The 20,047-nt window shown below is 49.7% G+C and overlaps 1 protein-coding gene across 1 annotated transcript; it reads left to right on the forward strand.

Annotated features, from left to right (window-relative positions):
* Positions 1-7,075: 7,075 nt before the first annotated feature.
* LOC149333065 (beta-alanine transporter-like) lies at positions 7,076-19,642 on the forward strand. The gene is made up of 5 exons (XM_089557628.1): positions 7,076-7,338; positions 8,974-9,241; positions 12,719-13,030; positions 14,690-15,001; positions 19,211-19,642. The coding sequence occupies exons 1-5, from the start codon at positions 7,076-7,078 to the stop codon at positions 19,640-19,642; spliced, it is 1,587 nt and encodes a 528-aa protein (XP_089413754.1).
* The last annotated feature ends 405 nt before the right edge of the window (positions 19,643-20,047 follow it).

Here is a 20,047-nt window from a genome sequence, read left to right on the forward strand (position 1 = left end):
CATTTTAAGGGAATTAAATCCCCATTCACAGAAGTGCTCCAACAAATGGAAATTAGTGAGTCTGAAATTGCTCACCAGCAAAGCGTATGAAAAGAGCAGGAAGAAAACAGGAGATTGTTGCTCCTTGGAAAGCTCAATGCCTTGCTTCAGCAACCGAGCAAGCCACTCCAAGTATTGCAAATTTGTGGCGATTTCCCAAAGGTGGCTGTCAGGTAAAAAATCACTTCCAAAGCATGACAGCACAGGAAAGGGTATTTTGTGATGAGCGCGTTATGCGCAAGTCATTTCCTGACCTCTGTGTGGAGACAGCCGGGCAGTCCAGCTGTTTAAGGTATGCCAGTGTTTACAGAATGTTTCAAACAATATTACCCTAATGACGCACCATTTTCCGTTGAATGCGTTGCAGGTGGCACAGGGAACACAGGGTGCGTATCACCAGCTCAACAGCTAACACTGTACTGCAGACACGAAAATCTTTGAAGAAGTTGCGCAAGGTATTCTTCGGTCAAGAGCGTTTTCATCTGAGACTACTAGTTTGCCCGTGTGAACTAGACAATCTGTGGCCAAACTGAACAAGAGATGCGATGGTTTACTATTGGGGACAAAAGTCTCCAGGACAACTAAGGCTGATAGCTGTGTTATTTGCTAGTGGCTTGAGGCCACACTTTTTGAACCTAAATTTGAGTTTATCTGCTCTTATTTGTGGCATTAAAATGAGGTGCCAGTTGGAAAAGAGGATGTGGTAAATGCAGCTTGGTCAATATTTGCAGCCTGGAGACTTTTACACCCCAATAATACAACAATTTGTAATGTGGGGGTCAAGAAAATGTAAACTCATCACTGGTTTATTTATTGTTGGTTGACTCCATGTGTTATGCCAACCTGCTGTCCGAGCTAGAATTGACTGAACAAGCAGCCAATGAAAATTGGTTCTGAAGAAAGGAGACGCAGTAATTGTCTCAATTCTTGGTAAACATCCCAATGGTATGAGAGTGAAGGGACTGAGAGAAGAGGGAAAGGGGTGCCATAGTGAAGAGCTGCATATAAATTTTGACCACATGAAGTTCGTAAATTGTGCTGACATCGAACAGCTCATGGGTGTCTTGCGTTTCACCATCAAAACGCAACACTGCAGCTGGAACTGAACACGCATCTGTGGGCTCAGAAGCAGAGTGCTGTAACCATTGATCCACTGCAGTAGGTTCAACAAACAGCTATTATATCTTCTGCAGCTCTGTATGGCTTCAGACTCTTAGGCAGGAGCCAGTGCTCAATAGTAGACACTGAAGCTACATGAATTAACTGCTACATGTAGAATAAGTAGACATGGTGATTCCTGCTTACTAATGTCTTTCCAATCATTCCAGAGGATGAACATGGTCAGTTTTGGTACTCCTTTTCCTTTAGAAGCCGCATCTATGAATACAACCCTAGAATGAAGCAACAGATATCCTTCAAGCGCCAATGATGTTGACCGATTCTCATGCTTTTGTGGTTAACAGCATAGCATGACTTTACTGGGGACAGACTGGTACATGAGAATTAGCCAGATCATACCAACCGGCCAATGCCATTGGCTGCAAAGGATATGTGCCGCAACATTGTTCAGCCGTATCAGACCGCAGAAAATTTATATTCATAATGAAGGTGGTTTACTTGAGATTAGGCAAAATGGGCCTTCTTTTACCACTTCTTTTACCACAGCCTCAGCGAAGGTGAGGCTGAGTACGGCGCACATGGGGTCGCCCTTGCAACGCATACAATTTAGCCAAGCAGTGGTGGCAAGGGAAGATTTTCTAATCAACTGCGGTATTGCTTGAAGACTGGCAGCACTGGCTGTTGACGGGAAGTTGTCAAACGGAACGTCACTGCCAGCGCAAAAGAGGTCCTTGTTTGTTGCAGCAGCGTCCGGGGAAAGGATTAACTTCTTTGACTCGCCATTGTCGGTATCAAGTGAAGGGAAAGATGGGACGTTTTGTCCAATTCTCGGGAAGACGTGGGACGTTTCGCACTTTTCTCGGAAAGACGATTCGAAACGCACCTAACGCACCGCGGCAGGGATTGCATTCTCTCTTCTACTTCCGACAAAGGCTTGGTTGTAGTGTTTCCCCGTATTTGCTTGCCAGCGCAGTAAACACAGCCCCTTCCTTCCTGTGAACAGCAGAAGCAGGAACATAGCCACAACATCGCCGTTTGCAGGAAAAAGCCATGCTGCAGCTTAATTATTGGCTGGCTTATCCTTTGACAACACAAACAGCGGCCAGTCGCGGCACGGCATCTAAGGCTTACGAGACCACGCCTCTGTCATTCCGCTTCTTACTTAAGAGCAGTTCGTTCATTTCGTACACGTTATGAGCTTGCAGCATTCAGGCGTGTACCATGGAGAAGTTCAGTGCCGAAAACCTTAGAAGCGGAATTTCCAGCAGACGCTTTAAGCTTAATCCATAAGAGCGCTGTATGGGACAAGTTTTTCGTCGTCAGTGAGTGTGCAATGAATTCTCCCGTGGGTCATGTACAGTGCAAGATGTGCAAGACGTTCTTCGCCTACGAGTCTTCTAAAACTGGAACATTGCATCTGCAGAGGCACCGGTGTAAAAGCAGCTCAGCCAACGCAAGTACAATAACTTCGTTTCTGAAACCGTCAAGCTCACAGCTTCCAGCATCGGCGAAGGAAAAGTTGACTGCAGCTTTAGCACACTTCTGTGCTAAAGATATGCGTTCACTTGACGTAGTCAGTGGCAGTGGCTTTGGAAAAGTAGCACTGGAGTTAATCAGCATTGGTGCTCGCCATGGCCATGGCAATGTCGATGTTGGTGATGTCCTTCCGCATCGCACCACTGTCTCCAGAAAAGTAGCTGACCTATCAACGCAAATTCGAGGCAACTTAATGCCGAATGTTGCCACAGCTATGATCGAGGGTCGCTGTGCGATCACTACGGATATGTGGACAGACGATTTTCGCAAACTGGCGTACACGACGGCTACGGCACATTACATTGACAGCGAGTGGTGTCTGCACGCCCACGTTCTTTTTACTTGTAATTTTTCTAAGGAACGCAAGACTGGGGAAAACATTTGGAAAGAGTTGCAATGCTGTTTTTCTAAACTGGGGATTGACAGGGATGCTCTGCAGAAGGCTACGTTCGTGACTGACCAGGGTGCGAACATCATGTGTGCTCTCTAGTCCTACAACAGAATGAACTGCTGCGCGCATCTTCTCAATACCGTTCTTCGTAACACATTCTCTGAAGATTTCAGTTAGTTAGTTAGTTACCGTATTTACTCGCATAATAGGCGCACTTTTTTTCCAGAAAATCCGGCTCAAAGTTCAGGGTGCGCCTATTACACGGGTAAAATTTCCGGAAATTTTTCGACTCGCAAAATTGAACATACCGCATAAACGCACTCGTGTACGGGCCGCACCCCGTTTTCCCGAAGACAATATTTTAAAAAAAAAAGTGTAAGGGACGCACCGAGAATGGTAGTTGACAACTTCCAAACAGCAAAGTGATCTGAGTGGGGGATGGGGGGGGGGGGAGCGCAATACTAAAACAGGTTCATTAAACCCACAACCCGCGAAGATTGTTGTCTGTTAGTGTTAATCAGGCCGTCTGGTATTTATCCTACAGGAGCTAATATATTGTAAGCATTGTGCGCGAACCTCATCTGCATTTGTATATGTTCATCATCATCGTCTTCGTGGCGTACACCCTTTCTGCCAGTGGCAATAAAGCCTGCTCCGAGCGTTCCCAATCTCTCACGTGGTGGAGGTTGCTCTTGGTCCCCCTGTACCTCTCCCAAGCACCCTGGAGCTCCGTTCCAGTCGCCGTCTGGTCGGCCCTCCTGCCCTGATGTAGCCCGTCAACTGAAGTCGCTCACAACCATCCACCGTCCTTCCACCTGCCGCCACCGGCATGTTTCCTCTCGGCCCCGATCCTTCCACCGGCAGCCTGGGTCCCACTAGAACACCTCCCACACCGCCGCCGGCCCAGCCTGCTTGGACGGTCAGCACCCGCCAGCGCGACCCGCCGGTTTTCGCGGGCCTTCATGGCGACGACGTTGAAAAATGCTTTCAGCAATACGACCGCGTAGGCGTTTAGAACCGCTGGGAATGCCTCATTTTATGTCTGATGCAGCCAACACTTGAATCTTCATGGTTGAGGCACCCATTTCTGACTGGCCCCACCTCACATCGCATTCTCCAGATCTTTTGGACCGTCAGCGCTGGCCCTGCAGTCTATGAAAAAAATTTCGGCACAAGCGTTGAGCTTCCTGGCGAGTCTTACACTTCCTACACTGAGTACGTGCTTGCTCTCTGTCGTCATGTGAACAAGGGCATGCCTGAAGCCGGCCGCGTTCGCCATGCTCTGAAAGGCGTCGACTCGTTCGCCCTCAAGGCACTTTCTGCTCAGAACCCATCATCGATCCTGGACATTCCCACCTCATGCCGGCGTCTTGACGACCTGCAGTCGAAGCGGATTCAAGACACCTAGGATTCCCGCCCCTCTACTGATGCAGACCTGCGAAGCTCATTCGCTCCATAATCCGCGAAGAACTCAAGGCGCCATTCCATCGTCTGCCGCCAATTTCCCACCTCAGACTCATGTCTCCAGTTTGTTACATAATCAAGGACCAGCTGGCCTCATTCACGCACCCTAATAGTCAACAGCCCCTGTCTCCCTCTGCGTCCCAACGTAAGCTGAGGTTGCTCCGACCTGACCGTCACCTTTCCTGCCCTCCCATTCTGAACCTGTAAAGCCCAACCTTGCAGCTCTTTCTCAAAAACCTCCAACCACTGCTTATCCTCCTGTATGGCGTCCGCGTCTACCTTGTCCTGTTTGTTTTTACTACGGAATTCCTGCCATACCACGTCTACCTTGTCCTGTTTGTTTTTACTACGGAATTCTTGGCCATATCGCCCGTGTCTGCCGTCAGCGAATGCGTGACGAGCGTGCTGGTTACAGTGACCCCCGAAACGACGAAATATACCCGCAGTTTCCCTACCGCCCGAACAACGACTATTCCGATCGTCGTTCTCCTTCCTCGCCGACTCCTCCTGACCGCGCTTCGAACGTCCATGCATCCCCCCCCCCCTCTCCCGTCACCTTTCCGCCACTCTTCATCGCATCTTCGCACACCTCCTCAGGCCTCGGACCACCGCCCGAAAAAGATTACTTGTGCAGTTTCGAGAGGTAAAACTGCACCGCCACAGAATCGTAAAAGTCCTCCGGCTCCGTCCAATCTGTTGTTCGTAGACGTTCAAGGAACTCTTGTGGAATAATTAACTGATTCTGACGCCGCTCTTTCCGTCATCTGCTGTGACCTGTGGTCGCATTTGAAGACTGCGCTCCCCACTTCGGTCCGCGTTTACGTGCTGCTAATGAGGCCCCGTACACCCTTGTGGACAGTGCACCGGTCGGATACTATCAACGGTGTCCGCCATCACATCGAACTTGCTGTGCTCTCTTCGTGTGCTCATCAACTCATTTTCGGCTGAGATTTTCTTTCATCAGAGCCCACTGTCATTACGTGCGGCGAACCATCCGTCGAGGTTATTGAAACCAATACCTGTGACCCATCTGACCGGACGCCTCACCCCTCGGTTGCAGCCGCTGACCATGTCGTCTATCCTGGCTGCGCCGATGTCATTTCAGGTGTTTCCGACCACACTGCCGATAAGGACGCCATGGTCGTACTGAGCCCGTGCTTTCGGTCCCGAAGAGTTTTTATGGTTCCCTCGCTTCTTCGTTTTTCCTATGGGTCTTCTCTCCTGGCGGCCTCAAACACTACGCCTGAGCCTATTCTTCTTCGACAAGGGTCTGCTGTCGCTTCAATCGCCAGGGCTCAGTCGGTCACGCTTTCCTTCTTTTACAAACCCGCGCAACCAGCTTCCTCATCTGCTTCCTCTGGTGCGACACTTCCCGCTACCATCAGCCATTGGAACGCTAGACCAGGCCCAAGCCTTGGCCGCCGTCTTGAAGACACACGCCTCTTCCTTTGACATACATGCTGTACTTTTCGGCCAAACAAGTGCCACCGCCCATCGCATCAAAAATGCCACCACCCATCGCATCGAATCGTCCGTCGCCGCCGGTACCGAGTGCCTAGTTCACAACGCCAGATTACCCAGGCCAATATCACTGACATGCTGAATCGCTACATCATACGTCCTTCGTCCAGTCCGTGGTTCTCACCAGTCGTGGTAGTGAAGGATGGTTCAGTACCTTTCTGCGTCGAGTATTGTGCTCTGAGAGAGATAACTAGCAAGGACGTATACCCACTTCCTCGAACTGAAGACGTCCTTGACATCTTGCAAGGAGCCGAAATTTCCTCCATCCGGAGCATTGGGAGACTCTGCTGTCCAGCGACCGCTGTGAAGACCAAACTCTAGTAGAGCAACTCAACAGGCGGCAGTGGCCAGCACAGCCCTGGACTAACGGCAAGAGACCATTGTTTAGAAGTGGACGACGTCGACAGAGAGGACTTTTGGGTATACAACCAAGGAGAGAACATCTCTGAAGATGCCCCAAAACCCTAGAAAAGGGAAGAGTATAATTAACTTTTCTATTCCTTCCAGCCTCGACCAGATATCCAGTTACTGGCAAATCCCTATGCATGAAGGCGACAAGGAAAATACAGCCTTTATCACCCCAGATGGGTTATACAAATTCAACGTTACGCCTTTAGGGTTGCCCAACGCTCCTGCTACGTTCCAGCGCATTGATACAGGTCTCCGGGGCCTAAAATGAAAAAATTGCCCGGTTTATCTGGACGATATTGTCACCTTTTCGTCGACCTTTACAGATCACTTTAACGCCTGGACGAAGCCTTAACCGCGCTTGCAGAGGGCCAGCCTTCAGTTCGGTAATAAAAAATGTCGCTTTACCTCCAAATCCGTTCAAGTGCTTGGCCATATGGTCAGCAAGGATGTCATAAGACCTGACCCTGATGCAATTGCGGCTGCTCTCCATTTCCCCCAGTCCGTCCAGTGCCAGAGCTTCGCAGTTTTCTTGGACTGACATCCTACTTTCGCCGGTTCATCCTAAACTTCGCATGTATCGCGTCGCCTCTAAACATGCCTCTCACTGCTGAAACAAATGTCGTCTGGTGCACCGATTGCGAGGCAGCGCTTCCAGAACTTAAGCACGCTCTGACGTCCGATCCTGTCCTCTGCCACTTTGATGAATCTGCTTCAACAATTCTGCACACCGATGCCAGCGGGCACGCTTTTGGTGCTGTGATTTTGCAACGACAAGTATTACCCGCCGAAAAGGTCGTCGCCTACTCGAGTCGTACCCTGACTCAAGCCGAGCGGAACTACGCCATCACCGAACAGGAGTGCGACGCCGTGGTGTGGCCCGATCAAACATTTCGCCCCTATCTATACGGCCGACCCTTCACGATCGCAACAGTCCACCATGCTCTGTGCTGGTTGACCTCCTTAAAAAGCCTGTCTGGATGGCTCGGGCGCTGGATTCTCCGCCTCCAAGAATTCGATTTTACAAACAGATACAAATCTGGAAAACAACATTAGGACGCCGAGCCCTTTCTCGCTGTCCGTTCACTCCACCGCCACGCCAACCCACATCGCCTCCTTTGTCACCAAGCCGCCCTGAGTATACACCGCCTCATGCAGTGACCACTGCCTCTATTGATTTCGTCTCGCCAGCCGTGCCCAGAGATCTCTTCTCCGTTGAGCAGTCCGATAATTACTGTCGAACGCTCATCGACACCTCACCGTGCAACGCAGCTTCCGAATGCTACGGCCGCTACTTCTGGCCGGGCCTTTCAACCAGCGTTGCAAAATACGTCGCCTCCTGCGTTCCCCTGCCAACACCGTAAACGGTCGTCTCCTCCTGTGAGCCTCCTCCAACCCCTTCCCTGCCCATTCACTCAGTTTGAAGTTGTCTGCATCGACCTTTACGGACCTCTGCCGTTAACACCAGCGGAAAATCGCTCGATCATAACCGCCACGGACCAGGCACGCAGAAACGGATGCTCTTCCTTTAGGCTCCGCTGCCGAGATCGCCTATTTTTTTCTGCGGACCATTCTTCTCCGTCTCGGAGCCCCTCGTGTTCTCCTCAACGACCGTGGCAAGGCTTTCCTCTCCGCCATCTTGCGAAAGTACTGCATGCCTCGAATACCACTCAAAAACAACATCCGCTTATTACTCTCAAACCAATAACCTCACAAAACGCTTCCCTTGGGCCTTTTCGGACATGCTTTCGCCTATACTCAAGCTGACAATACCAACTGGGACCCTGCGCCCATTTGTTACCTTTGCATACAATACTGCGCTGCAACGAGCAACCCGTTACTCGCCCTTATTTATTGTTTGTGGCTGAACCCTTACCTTCGTTACGGAGGCATCTTTCTTTTCTATACCCGTCCCCTCTTCAACACCCTTCCACGAACAATTCACTTCCCGCTTCGTCCCATGTCATGAACTTGCGCTATTAAACAGAGAAGCTTCCCAAGCCTCCTGCAAATTCACGATGACCTTACCCACCATGCCGTTTCTTTTTCCCCCAGTGATGAGGATCTGCTCTGGGCACCCGTGTGCACTTTCAAAAACTTTTGGCTCACATCAGTACAAGCACCTTCTATACCCACGCTCTATCATAACTTTAGAACAACGATTGGAATATGTGGCATGCATTCAGTTCTAGAGCAACAGGTGCAAAACGTTCTGTACGGTAAGTGTTGTAGTTGTCCATACCATAGCAATGGTAAAAGAATTATAACAACTATAGCCTTAATGCAACCAAAAGCTTAATTTCACTTGCTTGTTTCTTGAGAAGGCTGGTACTGCGCGCCGGAGAACGCCTTACGTGGCCATGCGATACAGTTTGGTCTACTTTCAGGTACACGACCGAAAGCAAGCCAGCTTTTACCTCCTGTACAAGCCTTGCAAGCAGTGACGTCAGTTCTTCACCTAGACTTTCCTTCCCTGCACGGACAACCCAATGCAGGTGGAACCTGGTGTGCGACCGCGAGCGGTACCTGGTGACGACATTCACGTACTACACGGTGAGCGGCGTGCTGGTGCCTCCCCTTCTGGGCCACATGGCCGACCGGGTGGGCCGCAGGCCCGTCGTCTTCAGTGCTCAGCTGGTCGCCATGGGCTCAGTGTTCGTTGCCACAGTGGCCGACTCCTTCACCACCTTCGTGTTGGCCCACCTCCTGATCGCCATCTCTGGCGCGGCCGTGCATATCATGACCTCCATCCTGCTGTTCGAGGTGCGGCCCTCTCCTAGCCGCGCGCCGTCGCAGCTGATATCAGCTCCGACGCGAAGGAATTCTGACGCTACTGTTCAGTGAAATATTTGGAAAACTAAAACGGAAAACACCAAACCTTTCTTTTTTGATTTGGTTTATTTGAGTTCAACGTCCCGAAGCGACTCAGGATATGAGGGACGCCGTAAAGAAGGGCTCCGGAAATTTCGATCACCTGGGGTTCTCTAACGTGCACTGACAATGCACAGTACACGGGCCTCTAGAATTTCGCCTTCATCGAAATTCACCCGCCGCGGCCGGGATCGAACCCGTAATACAACATTTTGGGCGAGTTGGTTACATACATTCATTATTACAGCGCAAAGACGGCACAGAACAAGAAGGGGACACAACAGCGCTGTTGTGTCCCCTTCTTGTTCTGTGCCGTCTTTGCGCTGTAATAATGAAATCGAACCCGTGTCTTTAGCGTTAGCAACCGAGCCCCGTAACCACTGAGCCAACACGGCTGGGTCCTTTCTTTTTTGTATGTTGTGAAAAAGTAGCAGCGAAAGCCGTACCGCTCCAGCCTCTACTGTTACGAGTATATTAAAGCGTTAGCTTTAGCCTCCCGTTCATCTGCAAAGGCAGATGAACGGGAGGCTAAAGCTAACGCGGTGTCGGCGCCATGTCGAGAGGCCTGCCTAACGCCGGGGTTGTGTCGAGAAACCCACTTATATCCCTTTAGACGTTAGGGTGTCTCGACGGAGTCTATTGGAAGCTGCATCGAGGCACCCTTCTTGACATATACTGGAAAATTACTTGACGTGGCACAGTGACGCCGACTTGCTTATTGTTTTATTTTGACCAATGAGCATGTCGGCTTCCGGTAAACTCCCGCGACCTGATGTAAACAGCTACCTGAGTAGATGGCGCGCGACCAGTATAAAGTTTCTTTTCAATGAGAAATATTCTTCCGGGTGGAGAGCTCCTGTGTGGCCTTGTGATCGTGTTTGTAATGCATTCAGTACTAACCAATGTGTGTGCGTATAAAGTTAACATTATGCGCGTAAACTGCAATGTGAACAGCTCAAAAACAAAAATATGGAAACTGTGTAACGATAATTGTAGTAAATATGCGAAAGTCGAAAAAGAACACCGACTGCGTGAAGAGAAGCTGCTGACAGGAGCCATTAACGCTGTCATTTCATACCCTTAAAGCCGGAGCTTAAATGTCCCCCTAATTTTGCTCTTGTTTCTTGCCACAGACGACAAAATTAGCCTACCCCAAATTATCTTCTCAGCGGTTCTAGTGTCTCATCTCGCAATTGCATTAGCTATCTTGGTGTTGACATCTTGGGTACCCTTAACTGGTCTATCTGTATAACGCGGATAATTAACAATTTTCACAAAACTCTCGGCTACCTTCGTTGTAATTCACGTCTAACTACACTAGCAATTAAATTACTACCTTATGAAACATTAATTCGGCCAAAGTAAGAGTACGCATCTGCATCTGGGAGCCCGCTCAACTTAACCTAACCAACTGTATTGAACTTTCTATCGCGCCGTTCGATCCATCTACTCAAAACTACTCATACTCCACCATTGTTACTTCCCTCAAAAATAGTGCATGCCTACCTAACCTCAACCAACGCCGTATAGTTGCAAGGCTATGCTTATATCACAAAATATATAAACTTTTCTCACAACTGTCCTATCCAGTCTGCTCATCGTTCTTCAGCCCGCAAAAGTCACCACAAGGCCGTTTATACCACCTCCTGCGCGCACCATGACCCATCCGCATTCCTTCTTCGTCCAAACAGCGCTTGACTGGAACAGTCTTCCCACTAGTACCATCCTTCATACAAACCCGGACCATTTCAAGAAAGCTATCGAAGCAATGATTTATTAACATCAGGTTGCTAGCCCACCCCTCATGTAAAGCCCACACCAAAGGGCCCTAGAGGTATCTGTAATAATTTTTGTATCTGGCTCGAACAGCAGCACAGACGTGGGATGTTAATTCATCACATAATAATGTATCGCCCCTTTTGCCTAATCTAGACTTTGCCACGGCACATCGGCATCTCCTAAACGACGCCGATTGTGCAAAGAAATGGCAGACATTACCGTCCACCTACACTGTTTATTTAGCAATCATGTGCCCACGAAAAAAAAGCAACTCGACGGCAGCGAAAGACGGTCGTTGGGTCTGGAACAGTTTCTGCTCCGCCATATTGAACTTAAATGTCAGGACGAAATTTCGAGATAAAGTCCCTGTAACATCTATGACAATCTCCAACAACGTAATAATAATTCTGGTCCACTACTACCATTCCTCATCGACGCGGGTTCGATCCCGGCCGCGGCGGCTGAATTTCGATGAAGGCGAAATTCTAGAGGCCTGTGTACTGTGCGATGTCAGTGCACGTTAAAGAACCCCAGGTGGACAAAATTTCCAGAGCCCTTCACTACGGCGTCTCTCATAGCCTGAGCTGCTTTGGGACGTTAAACCCCAATAAACCAGTAAACCAATCATCGGCTCGCATCTGGCGTGGCAGAGAACGAGAAGGCCGCGTACTGGCGGCTTTGCACAAATAAAGCGAATAAATAATTGCATACATATGCGGCAATACTCCCAGATAAAAGCAAACAAAACAAATATGACTGAAAAGAAAAACAGCACTGTTTTTCTTCTCGCGAAGTTCTATATGCGTCTAGAAATACACCACTTTGTCGTGAAATAGCCTTGGAATTCGCATATGACGCAAACATGGCTCACACAAGCAAGATTTACTATGCACCAGCTGATGTTCACAAGTAGTGCTGCGAAATAACATCTCATACTCCCTTCCTGGAATGTTAATGCATCGGCCCTTTCGTCCGATGTAGACACTTCCACTGCACGGCGGTATCTCATAAGCGACGCCAATAGTGCATTTTATATTAAGGCATCAGCCTACTTGCCCCATTGAGAGAAAACCCGCGTGCGTGCGTGCGTGCGTGCGTGTGTGTGTGTGTGTGTGTGTGTGCGCGCGCGCGTGCGTGCGTGCGTGTGTGTGTGTGTGTGTGTGTGTGTGTGTGTGTGTGTGTGTGTGTGTGTGTGTGTGTGTGTGTGTGTGTGTGTGTGTGTGTGTGTGTGTGTGTGTGTGTGTGTGTGTGTGTGTGTGTGTGTGTTCTCACTCCTGAGCAGTTTTAATTGTCTGCCAACTTTTTATTTATTTGGACTACCTCAGGGCAAAATGTATTACGGAGCGAAGTGGTTTGAAAAGCATTTCAAGTACAAGCATGAATGCTTAATTTTATAAAATTTCGTTAAAACAATTTTCAAGCTTTATTACATACTTAGTTGTACAGTTTTAGCTAAGGCATTGCGAAAACGCGAGCAATCAACAGCGAAGGTGAGCGATCCGGAAAAGCGGACCGTGAGGTATACAAATAAACATATTTAAATAAATCCTTGTTTTATAATTTCCCTCTCCATTTTACTCCTTCGGCCAGAGCTCTTCGTCAGCCAGCCGCACCCTGTACATCGCCGCGGCGCAGACGGCCGCGCTCCTCGTGCACGCCGCCACTCTGTGCCCTTGGCTGCAGCGCGTGGACCTGCGGCTCCTGCGCATCACGCTGGTGATGAGCATGGTGCTGCTGTCGCTGACCTTCCACGCGGTCTCGGAGTCTCCGCGCTGGCTCCTGGCTATGGGCAGATACGACACCCTCACCAGCGTCATCGCGCGCCTGGCCTGCGAGAACGGCGTGGCCCTGGGCGACGTCTGGCGACTGGTCCACTACGCCGAGGTCGTCAAGCCACTGCAGGTGAGCTGACCAGAAGCCGGCAGCAGCATCATCATCACACTGAACATCACGTTGATGCCGGTTAGGTCTAATCCGGGACAAAAGCATCTCCGACTGCTCTGCAGAAGGCTTTCACGAACAACATTCTTTATCTCGTCTCCCCACCTCTGTTCCTATGCCCCCCCCCCCCCCTTCCTCGACAATTGTCCTTGGTTAGACTGCCCTTCTCTACCCTAACGGGGAAGCATTTGCCTCTTCTATCTATATCATTTGCTGACGATGTCCATCCTCCTCTTGATTACATGTAGGGGACCATGAATCAGTGTCCGTGAATTCGGGAGGCATGAATTCGTGAACGCTATTCTGTTCCCACATCTCAACGTTGCGCTTACCACAATTTTTTCGTATCATTTTCAGTTCTCTGGCTGATTCAGCGGTACCATACACCTCGCCTAATTTTCTCATTTTCAGCAAACTCCTCCTTTAGCGTGGCTGTCGGAGCGTAGAAAAAGATGATTTGCTCGCCATTTTCGAGGCGACCGTAGCGCAGTCAGCACATAGGACAAGAAACTATGCCGCTACACGAACAGTGCTGTTTGAGAATTTTAGCCCACTTCGATTGAGAATGCTCTGGGTGCTGGTGACTTCTCTGCGCCTTGAAGTTAGTATGAATGACCTTTGACGCTGCAGTAGCAATCGCTCTGCTCGTTTGCATTATGCTTCCTGTGAAGTGCTTGTCAGTGGTGCGGCGGGTACTACAGGCCCTATATAATTTAACATGGTGTAGTAAGACTGAGGACACTCGCTGTCCACCAGCACTTAAAAGGGGGCAGTAAAAACGTATTAGTGTGTGCAGCACGTTAGTAACTCTGCATTCGTTTTACTATCTTTTTACTATTTACTATCCTCTCCAAATTATACCTAGTAAATGTAAGCCCTTCCTACGTATGGCCGCTACTTAGTATCTGGCTAGTAACCGTCTCTTAACCTTGAAATAAAGTCACAGGAAATAAATTACAAAGACTGTTGTATGAATAAAATGTTTTGGAAATAAACAATTCTCCATCGGCTTGCGGAAAAGTAGGGTAACCTATTTCTTCAATCCCAGCCTCAAGATGAAGGCTTGTATCTTAGCTCAACGGGTAAGAGCCACTAGTCTGTAACTGAAAGTCAGATTTACGGACTATCTGTGCTTATTATTTATGGACTTTCTGATTTGTGCTTTTCTGCATTCTGAAACTCTGTGTGTGCCCATCTGTTGTTGTATGATCCCACCTCCGTGCATAATTTGTGCATGTAATGCGCGATGTCTCTAAGACTAAGTGTGTGATTTACGGCCAGCACACTTGACTAGCTCTGGTGTCGGGAATAAGATTGGACATGTCGATTTTTTTTCATTGCGCATAAATTTAACAAGCGACGCAAGCACACTGTAATAAGAACCTCTACCCGTTTTCCTACTAAACACTAATATCTTTTTGTTTGTGACTGTAGTGCTCTTCACTAGCTTGTTGACGTAGTAACTTTCACTACTTGTACTTTTACTACCTCCAGTTAGTAAGTAGTTAGGGATCTGTGTGACAAGGAACTAATTAGCAGTGACCTAGTGAATTTTTTATGTTTCTTTAAGAGTGCAGGACTAGACTTTCCCTATAGTCGTCGTTCCTACATCCTCTGCAGGTGGGCAAGCCGTTCAGGCTTTCCGACGTACTGCTGCTTCCCGAACTGCGGGCTCGCACGGCGGCGCTGTCGGCGGTCTGGTTCTGGTGCTTCTTGGCGCGTTTCTCCCTGAGCCAGGTGCGTCCCCGCGGCGTCACGGGTTGGGATCAGCTGCTACTCGCGCTCCTGATGCTGCCCGTGTACGCCACCGGCTACCCTCTGGTCACCAAGTGGAACAGGCGCACCAGCCTGTACATGGCATTCGCGGTGGCGTCCACTGCCGCCGCGGGAGCGGGTCTCGTCATGTACTACAACTACCCGATGGCTGCCCAGGTGGGTACCGGTTTATCGGCGCTTCCGCTTGCAGGTTGGGGAACAGGAGCGTGCTGAAGGCATATCCAGGAATTTCCATATTCCGATGTCTTACGGCGGTATTTATAGATAGGACAATACGCGGTGGGCCCGAAAGGTCGTCACCATTCGACCAAAAACTTGCGTTCAGCAACTAGACCAAAATAATGGGTTCGGTGTGGTGAACACCTGGTCATAGGTTCGATTCTTCTGGCGGCTGCCACATTTCATCCATTAACGTCATTGACGTGGAGCAGACGGGGATGATCTCTAGATTTGTGCTAAGCAGATATGTTATCACTGTGTTTCTCGTTGTGTACCGTTAGGTAAGAAGAGGGGCTGGCAATAAGCGTTCTACAAATCTCCAGAGGAGGGTGGCAAGGTAGAAGTACTTCGCTTTGTAAAACTTTCTAAACTACCATATGTACAAGAAAGTAACACAACCACGATTAATTGTAACGCGAGGGTCGACTTTGAGGGCACGAAACCGGATTTTAACGGGGGAGGGGGGCTCGGTGATGTGGGCGCGTGAAGGACAAAACGAATCAACACGAATGTAACATGAGGACAGATGCCGCATTATACAGAGGGATGAGTAAAGTTTAAGAACAAACGTTCCTCAGCAGACGTCTTTCACAAGCTCTTCTCTTTCAAGACAGCCACACCAAAGATCAGATAAGACTGATGCGAAGAAAAGTGCGGAGTTGTGGCGCGTCGCACCGCGTTGAATGTGCACTTTAGATGCTATAGACGCCTCGTCGTAAAGAAAAATAGCCGGGGTTTAACCTCCCTTGAGCCGATGTGTGATGTGCGCGGTGACGTAAATACTGACGCCACAAGCGACACCGTAGCAACGAGGTGGCGGAATTCTCAAAGCCATGAACTACTTGCAAAAATTTCGAAACTGTAAATAACAGGGGTCAAATATCCGGACGTTGCCATCTTGTCGGCCACACTCAGTTGTTTTCGGCATCGATTTTGGTCGAAGTCGGTCAAGGTCAAATTTCTAGGGTGCACCGGGCCCAATTTAGAGGTCGCCATCGTGGCGGGCTGGCTTAATTATGGTTGGACATTTATTTTGGTCCAAATCATCAGGACAAATTTCAAGGGTCACTTGGGCCAAATTTTTGGAAATTATCTGGCCCAAATTTCGATGTCGCCATCGTGCTGGCCACGCTGAGTTATGGTCGGACATCGATTTTGGCCCAGATCGACCAAGGTCAAATTTCGTGGGTGGTCCGGGCCAAATTCTTGCCGCTTGGCGTCACAGTTTCTATGGCAACAAGCGATGCACAAGCAAGATACAGAGTTATTATACGTAGGCTGAACATTGGCGTAATAGTTGCTATGGCAAGGAGCGATACGCAAGCAAGATTTTTGCTCAACATTGGCGCCACAGTTTCTAAAGCAATGTGCGATGCACAAGCAAGATTTCCGCTCGGCTTTGAGAATCGTACGAGTGCTCTCCCACTGAAACGAAACTGCTTCCAGCAGTGAAACCCAGCGGACAGTCGTGCCTCCCGAGCGTCGGCGGCCATCCTCGAGTCGCCGTCTCGCGAGCAGCCGTCGGACAACTGCGTCAGTTCGAAGCCGCAAAAAGAGTGCGTAAGATAGCGGCTGCGAGGAAAGTAGCCTGAGCGCCTTTTCCCGCGCAGCAGCAACGTCACGCTTTATGTAGTACATCCGAAAAGTATTACTAAAATTAGTGTGCCGCTTCGGCGCCACTGCGAACGTTAAGTCTGCCGAACTTTCACCGATAGAAACGAGGGCCTTTTGCGACGACTTAAGTCGCGCGTATTTGCTCTTTACGATAAGTCGAATCCGCGCTCCGTACACAAGTGCGCAGTATCCGGCGAGGAGCCTTTTGATTGCTCCGCCGCCGGTCAAATATGCTTTGATCGGTGTTTGCGGCTCGGAGCTTCCGTTGGTCGATCAATGGGGCATTTTATTTTTTTTTTTCGTTGCCTGAAATTGTGGGTCAACCTGCGCGGTGCATTAACTAATATGCGAGTGAATACACATCGTGAACTTTTGTCTCCGTGTGATATTATTTTTTTAACGCGATTACTCGATTATATCACTCAGGATCACTTTTCACTTCTATTTTAATTCTGTAATAAAACTCGCCATAGATGGCCCCTCTGCTACCATCGCGGCGAAGCCGGTCACGTCTACTGGCTGTATCCCTACCGGCGGCTAGGACTTTGAGGTTTTCCCGCTGACAGCCCCGAACCACGCCTTGGCGAGAGGCCTAGGGCTATTAATGACTAGTTCATATGCCAGCACACCCCGGATATCCACCGAGTGTCATCCACTGGTCAATCCGCCACCTTCTCAGCGCGCGAATTAGGGTTGCCTTCTCCATGCCGCTTCCCGCTTTTGCGACCAGTTAAGCAGCTGGAGCCCAGCGCGCGTCCTCCTTTTTCGACTGGGAAAACTAACGCACGCTCTATCGTCGAAAAGCGAAGCACCCATCGAATCATCCCGAAACGACGTCTACGACGGCAGGCTGTGGTAAGGGCCGGGTCTCGTTAGATATATCTCTCTTCATCGACGTTCACGAGGTTAGCGCTTTAATAGACACTGGGGTGGTCAGACTTCCCCAAAGAGAGTTACGACGCCGTGGGCAGCAGCACAGTTGCATGAGGCTCGAGAACAGGTTACACCGCTGGCTGTGCGTACGACCAGGCTTAAAGTGCGTGCTGAATATTCCGCAACTTTTCTCAACAAGCGCGAATGCTCGCGAAGTATTACCCGCTAAGATTAACAGTCTCCGAGAGCACGGTGCCACTGCAGGCCTCTAGATTACGCTATTGACGCTGTAAACCTAAATAGCAAAAGAAAAACCTGAAAACAATGGTTCCACAGCCGCATTACTAGGCGCCAATGACAACGCCACAGCGCCATCACGCGCCTGCATCCTCGCTAGGGTTACCTGCGACGAGTAGCATCGGGGACGCCGTGTTGAGTAGATAAATGTGTGCCTCTTCTCCACGCTATGGGTTTCGTAAGCAAGATATCTTACCTCTTTCCACGTCGGTCAGACGGAGGTACTCGCCACATATTTAACTCACGATAATCGCTATCTTCTCTGCAGTACAGCCATAGCTTACAAAGACGATGAATGCATTGCTTGCGAGGAGGCCACGCATACATTTCAACCGGACGCGTTGAATGACCGTCGACATAAATTCAACCCTTACGCACGACGAAGCTACTGCAGGAACTCTTGCTCAAATGTATTCCTTGTTTCACGTTTTGCATCAACCACTGCAAGCCTTAATCGTTAAACGCCGGATTATCACGCATGAAGGCGCTCGACCCGGCAATCAGCAGCCCTACCGTATGTACGCCCCCGTGACAGAGGCTATCAAAACCAAGTCAGAGCTATTTGACGTAGGTGCAATCCAGTAATCAAGCAGCCATAGTTGTCCTCAGTCGTCCTTGCAGAAAAGAAATGGCTCTGAGTCAAATAACTTAACTCTGAGACAACGAAAGAGGTGTATCTGCTGGCGCGTACCGATAACTCCCTGGACAGACTTCGGCGAGTAAAGTACTTCTGTATTATGGACCTCAGGAATGGTTACTGAACAATTAATATATATGAGAGGGACCGTGAAAAACCGCATTTGCAACTCCGGATGATCTCTTCGGACTTCGTGTCCTGCCCTTCAGGCTGTAGCGCACACTTGAAACGTTCCTGAAAACGTTGGACAATGCACTCACAGGTATGAAATGTGAGAGGCATGTCTTTTTTGCCTCGACAGGGCCATAATATTTTCGACGTTTTCAGAACGTTCAAGACGTGTAGTAAGCTACAAAGTTTTTTCCTGATGAAACTGTGAAAGTCGACAAACGCGACAGCTGCCTAAATTTGTGCATACGGTCCGCCTGAAGCCCTACTTCGCTGGACCGCACTACTCTTCACATCGTGTTTTGAACTGAAGTCCCCTTCCCGCCATGCCTTGGCGCATTTTTCTCCACTTGTCTACTTGAATGGCTTATACCGTATAATTCAGATCACCCATATTTCTTTTCCCTTGTAGATAAGTACGTGCTTAACCGGGCGTTACGTCCGCGCTTAGTAGCAACTACGACAAAGCCGCCGCCGGCGCGCGAAGAGTCCTCCGTGCCTAAACCCGGCTCTGTGACACGCTTCCTTCATACAGTCCTCTCGCTTCTATTGTGCAGGTGCTCATGGAAGTGCTGTTCGCCGTAGTCCAGCTGTGCCTGTTGATTTCCAAGCTGCAGGCCTACGAGTGCTTCCCCAGCGCAGTGCGGGCAACGGGCGTTACAGTGCTGGTGGCCACCGGACGCCTCGGTCAGGGCGTCGGCGAAATGCTCGTCGACATCGCCAGACTCGCCGACTTCTGGTCCACCCTGCTCATCATAGCCACGGGACTCCTGGCGTGCCAGCTGGCCATCCGCTGGCTGCCGGAGACCAAGGATGTCGAACTGCCCGAAGTACAGAGGGAGGTGCTGGCCCAAGGACAGCAGTCACCGCCCAAGGAACCGCCAACGGCTAGGAACATCGAGAGCTGCGCCCCATCCGTCAGCCACCACGACGGTAGTGCCGAGAACCGCGCGGCTGCGAAGCAAACGCATTCGGAAGGGGTCCATTAGATATGGCGGCGGCGGTCACTGGTTTTCCCTGACATGACCCTCCTTCAGTGCTGCGTGTTTCTCTTCGTTTCCGTGTGTGTGCATATGTGTGTGTGCGTGTTTGTTTGTGTATTGCGTGCTTTTCTGTGCTCGGGAGTTGAAAGCAGCTGGCTCGTCTGCTCCGTTTTCTTTCGGCGACCAATGCACGCCTGAAGGTTAAAGACATTTAAGAAACAATCGAGATTCTTCTTATTGGCTCGGAGTTCAGTGCTCAAGAACAATCATCAGTGCTTGTGTCCGCGTTGATTTGCTTCATCGCTTCACCGAAGAACTACACTACTATCGCCTAAAACTACGCATAAAGTGATCAGTGTGGTAAGCTGTGGCTGCGTCCGCATTACAACGTAACCAGAGGCGCCGTTTCGA

This window comes from Amblyomma mixtum, chromosome 8 (genome assembly GCF_055824585.1).
Source record: "Amblyomma mixtum isolate Tamu chromosome 8, ASM5582458v1, whole genome shotgun sequence".
Lineage (NCBI taxonomy): Eukaryota > Metazoa > Arthropoda > Arachnida > Ixodida > Ixodidae > Amblyomma > Amblyomma mixtum.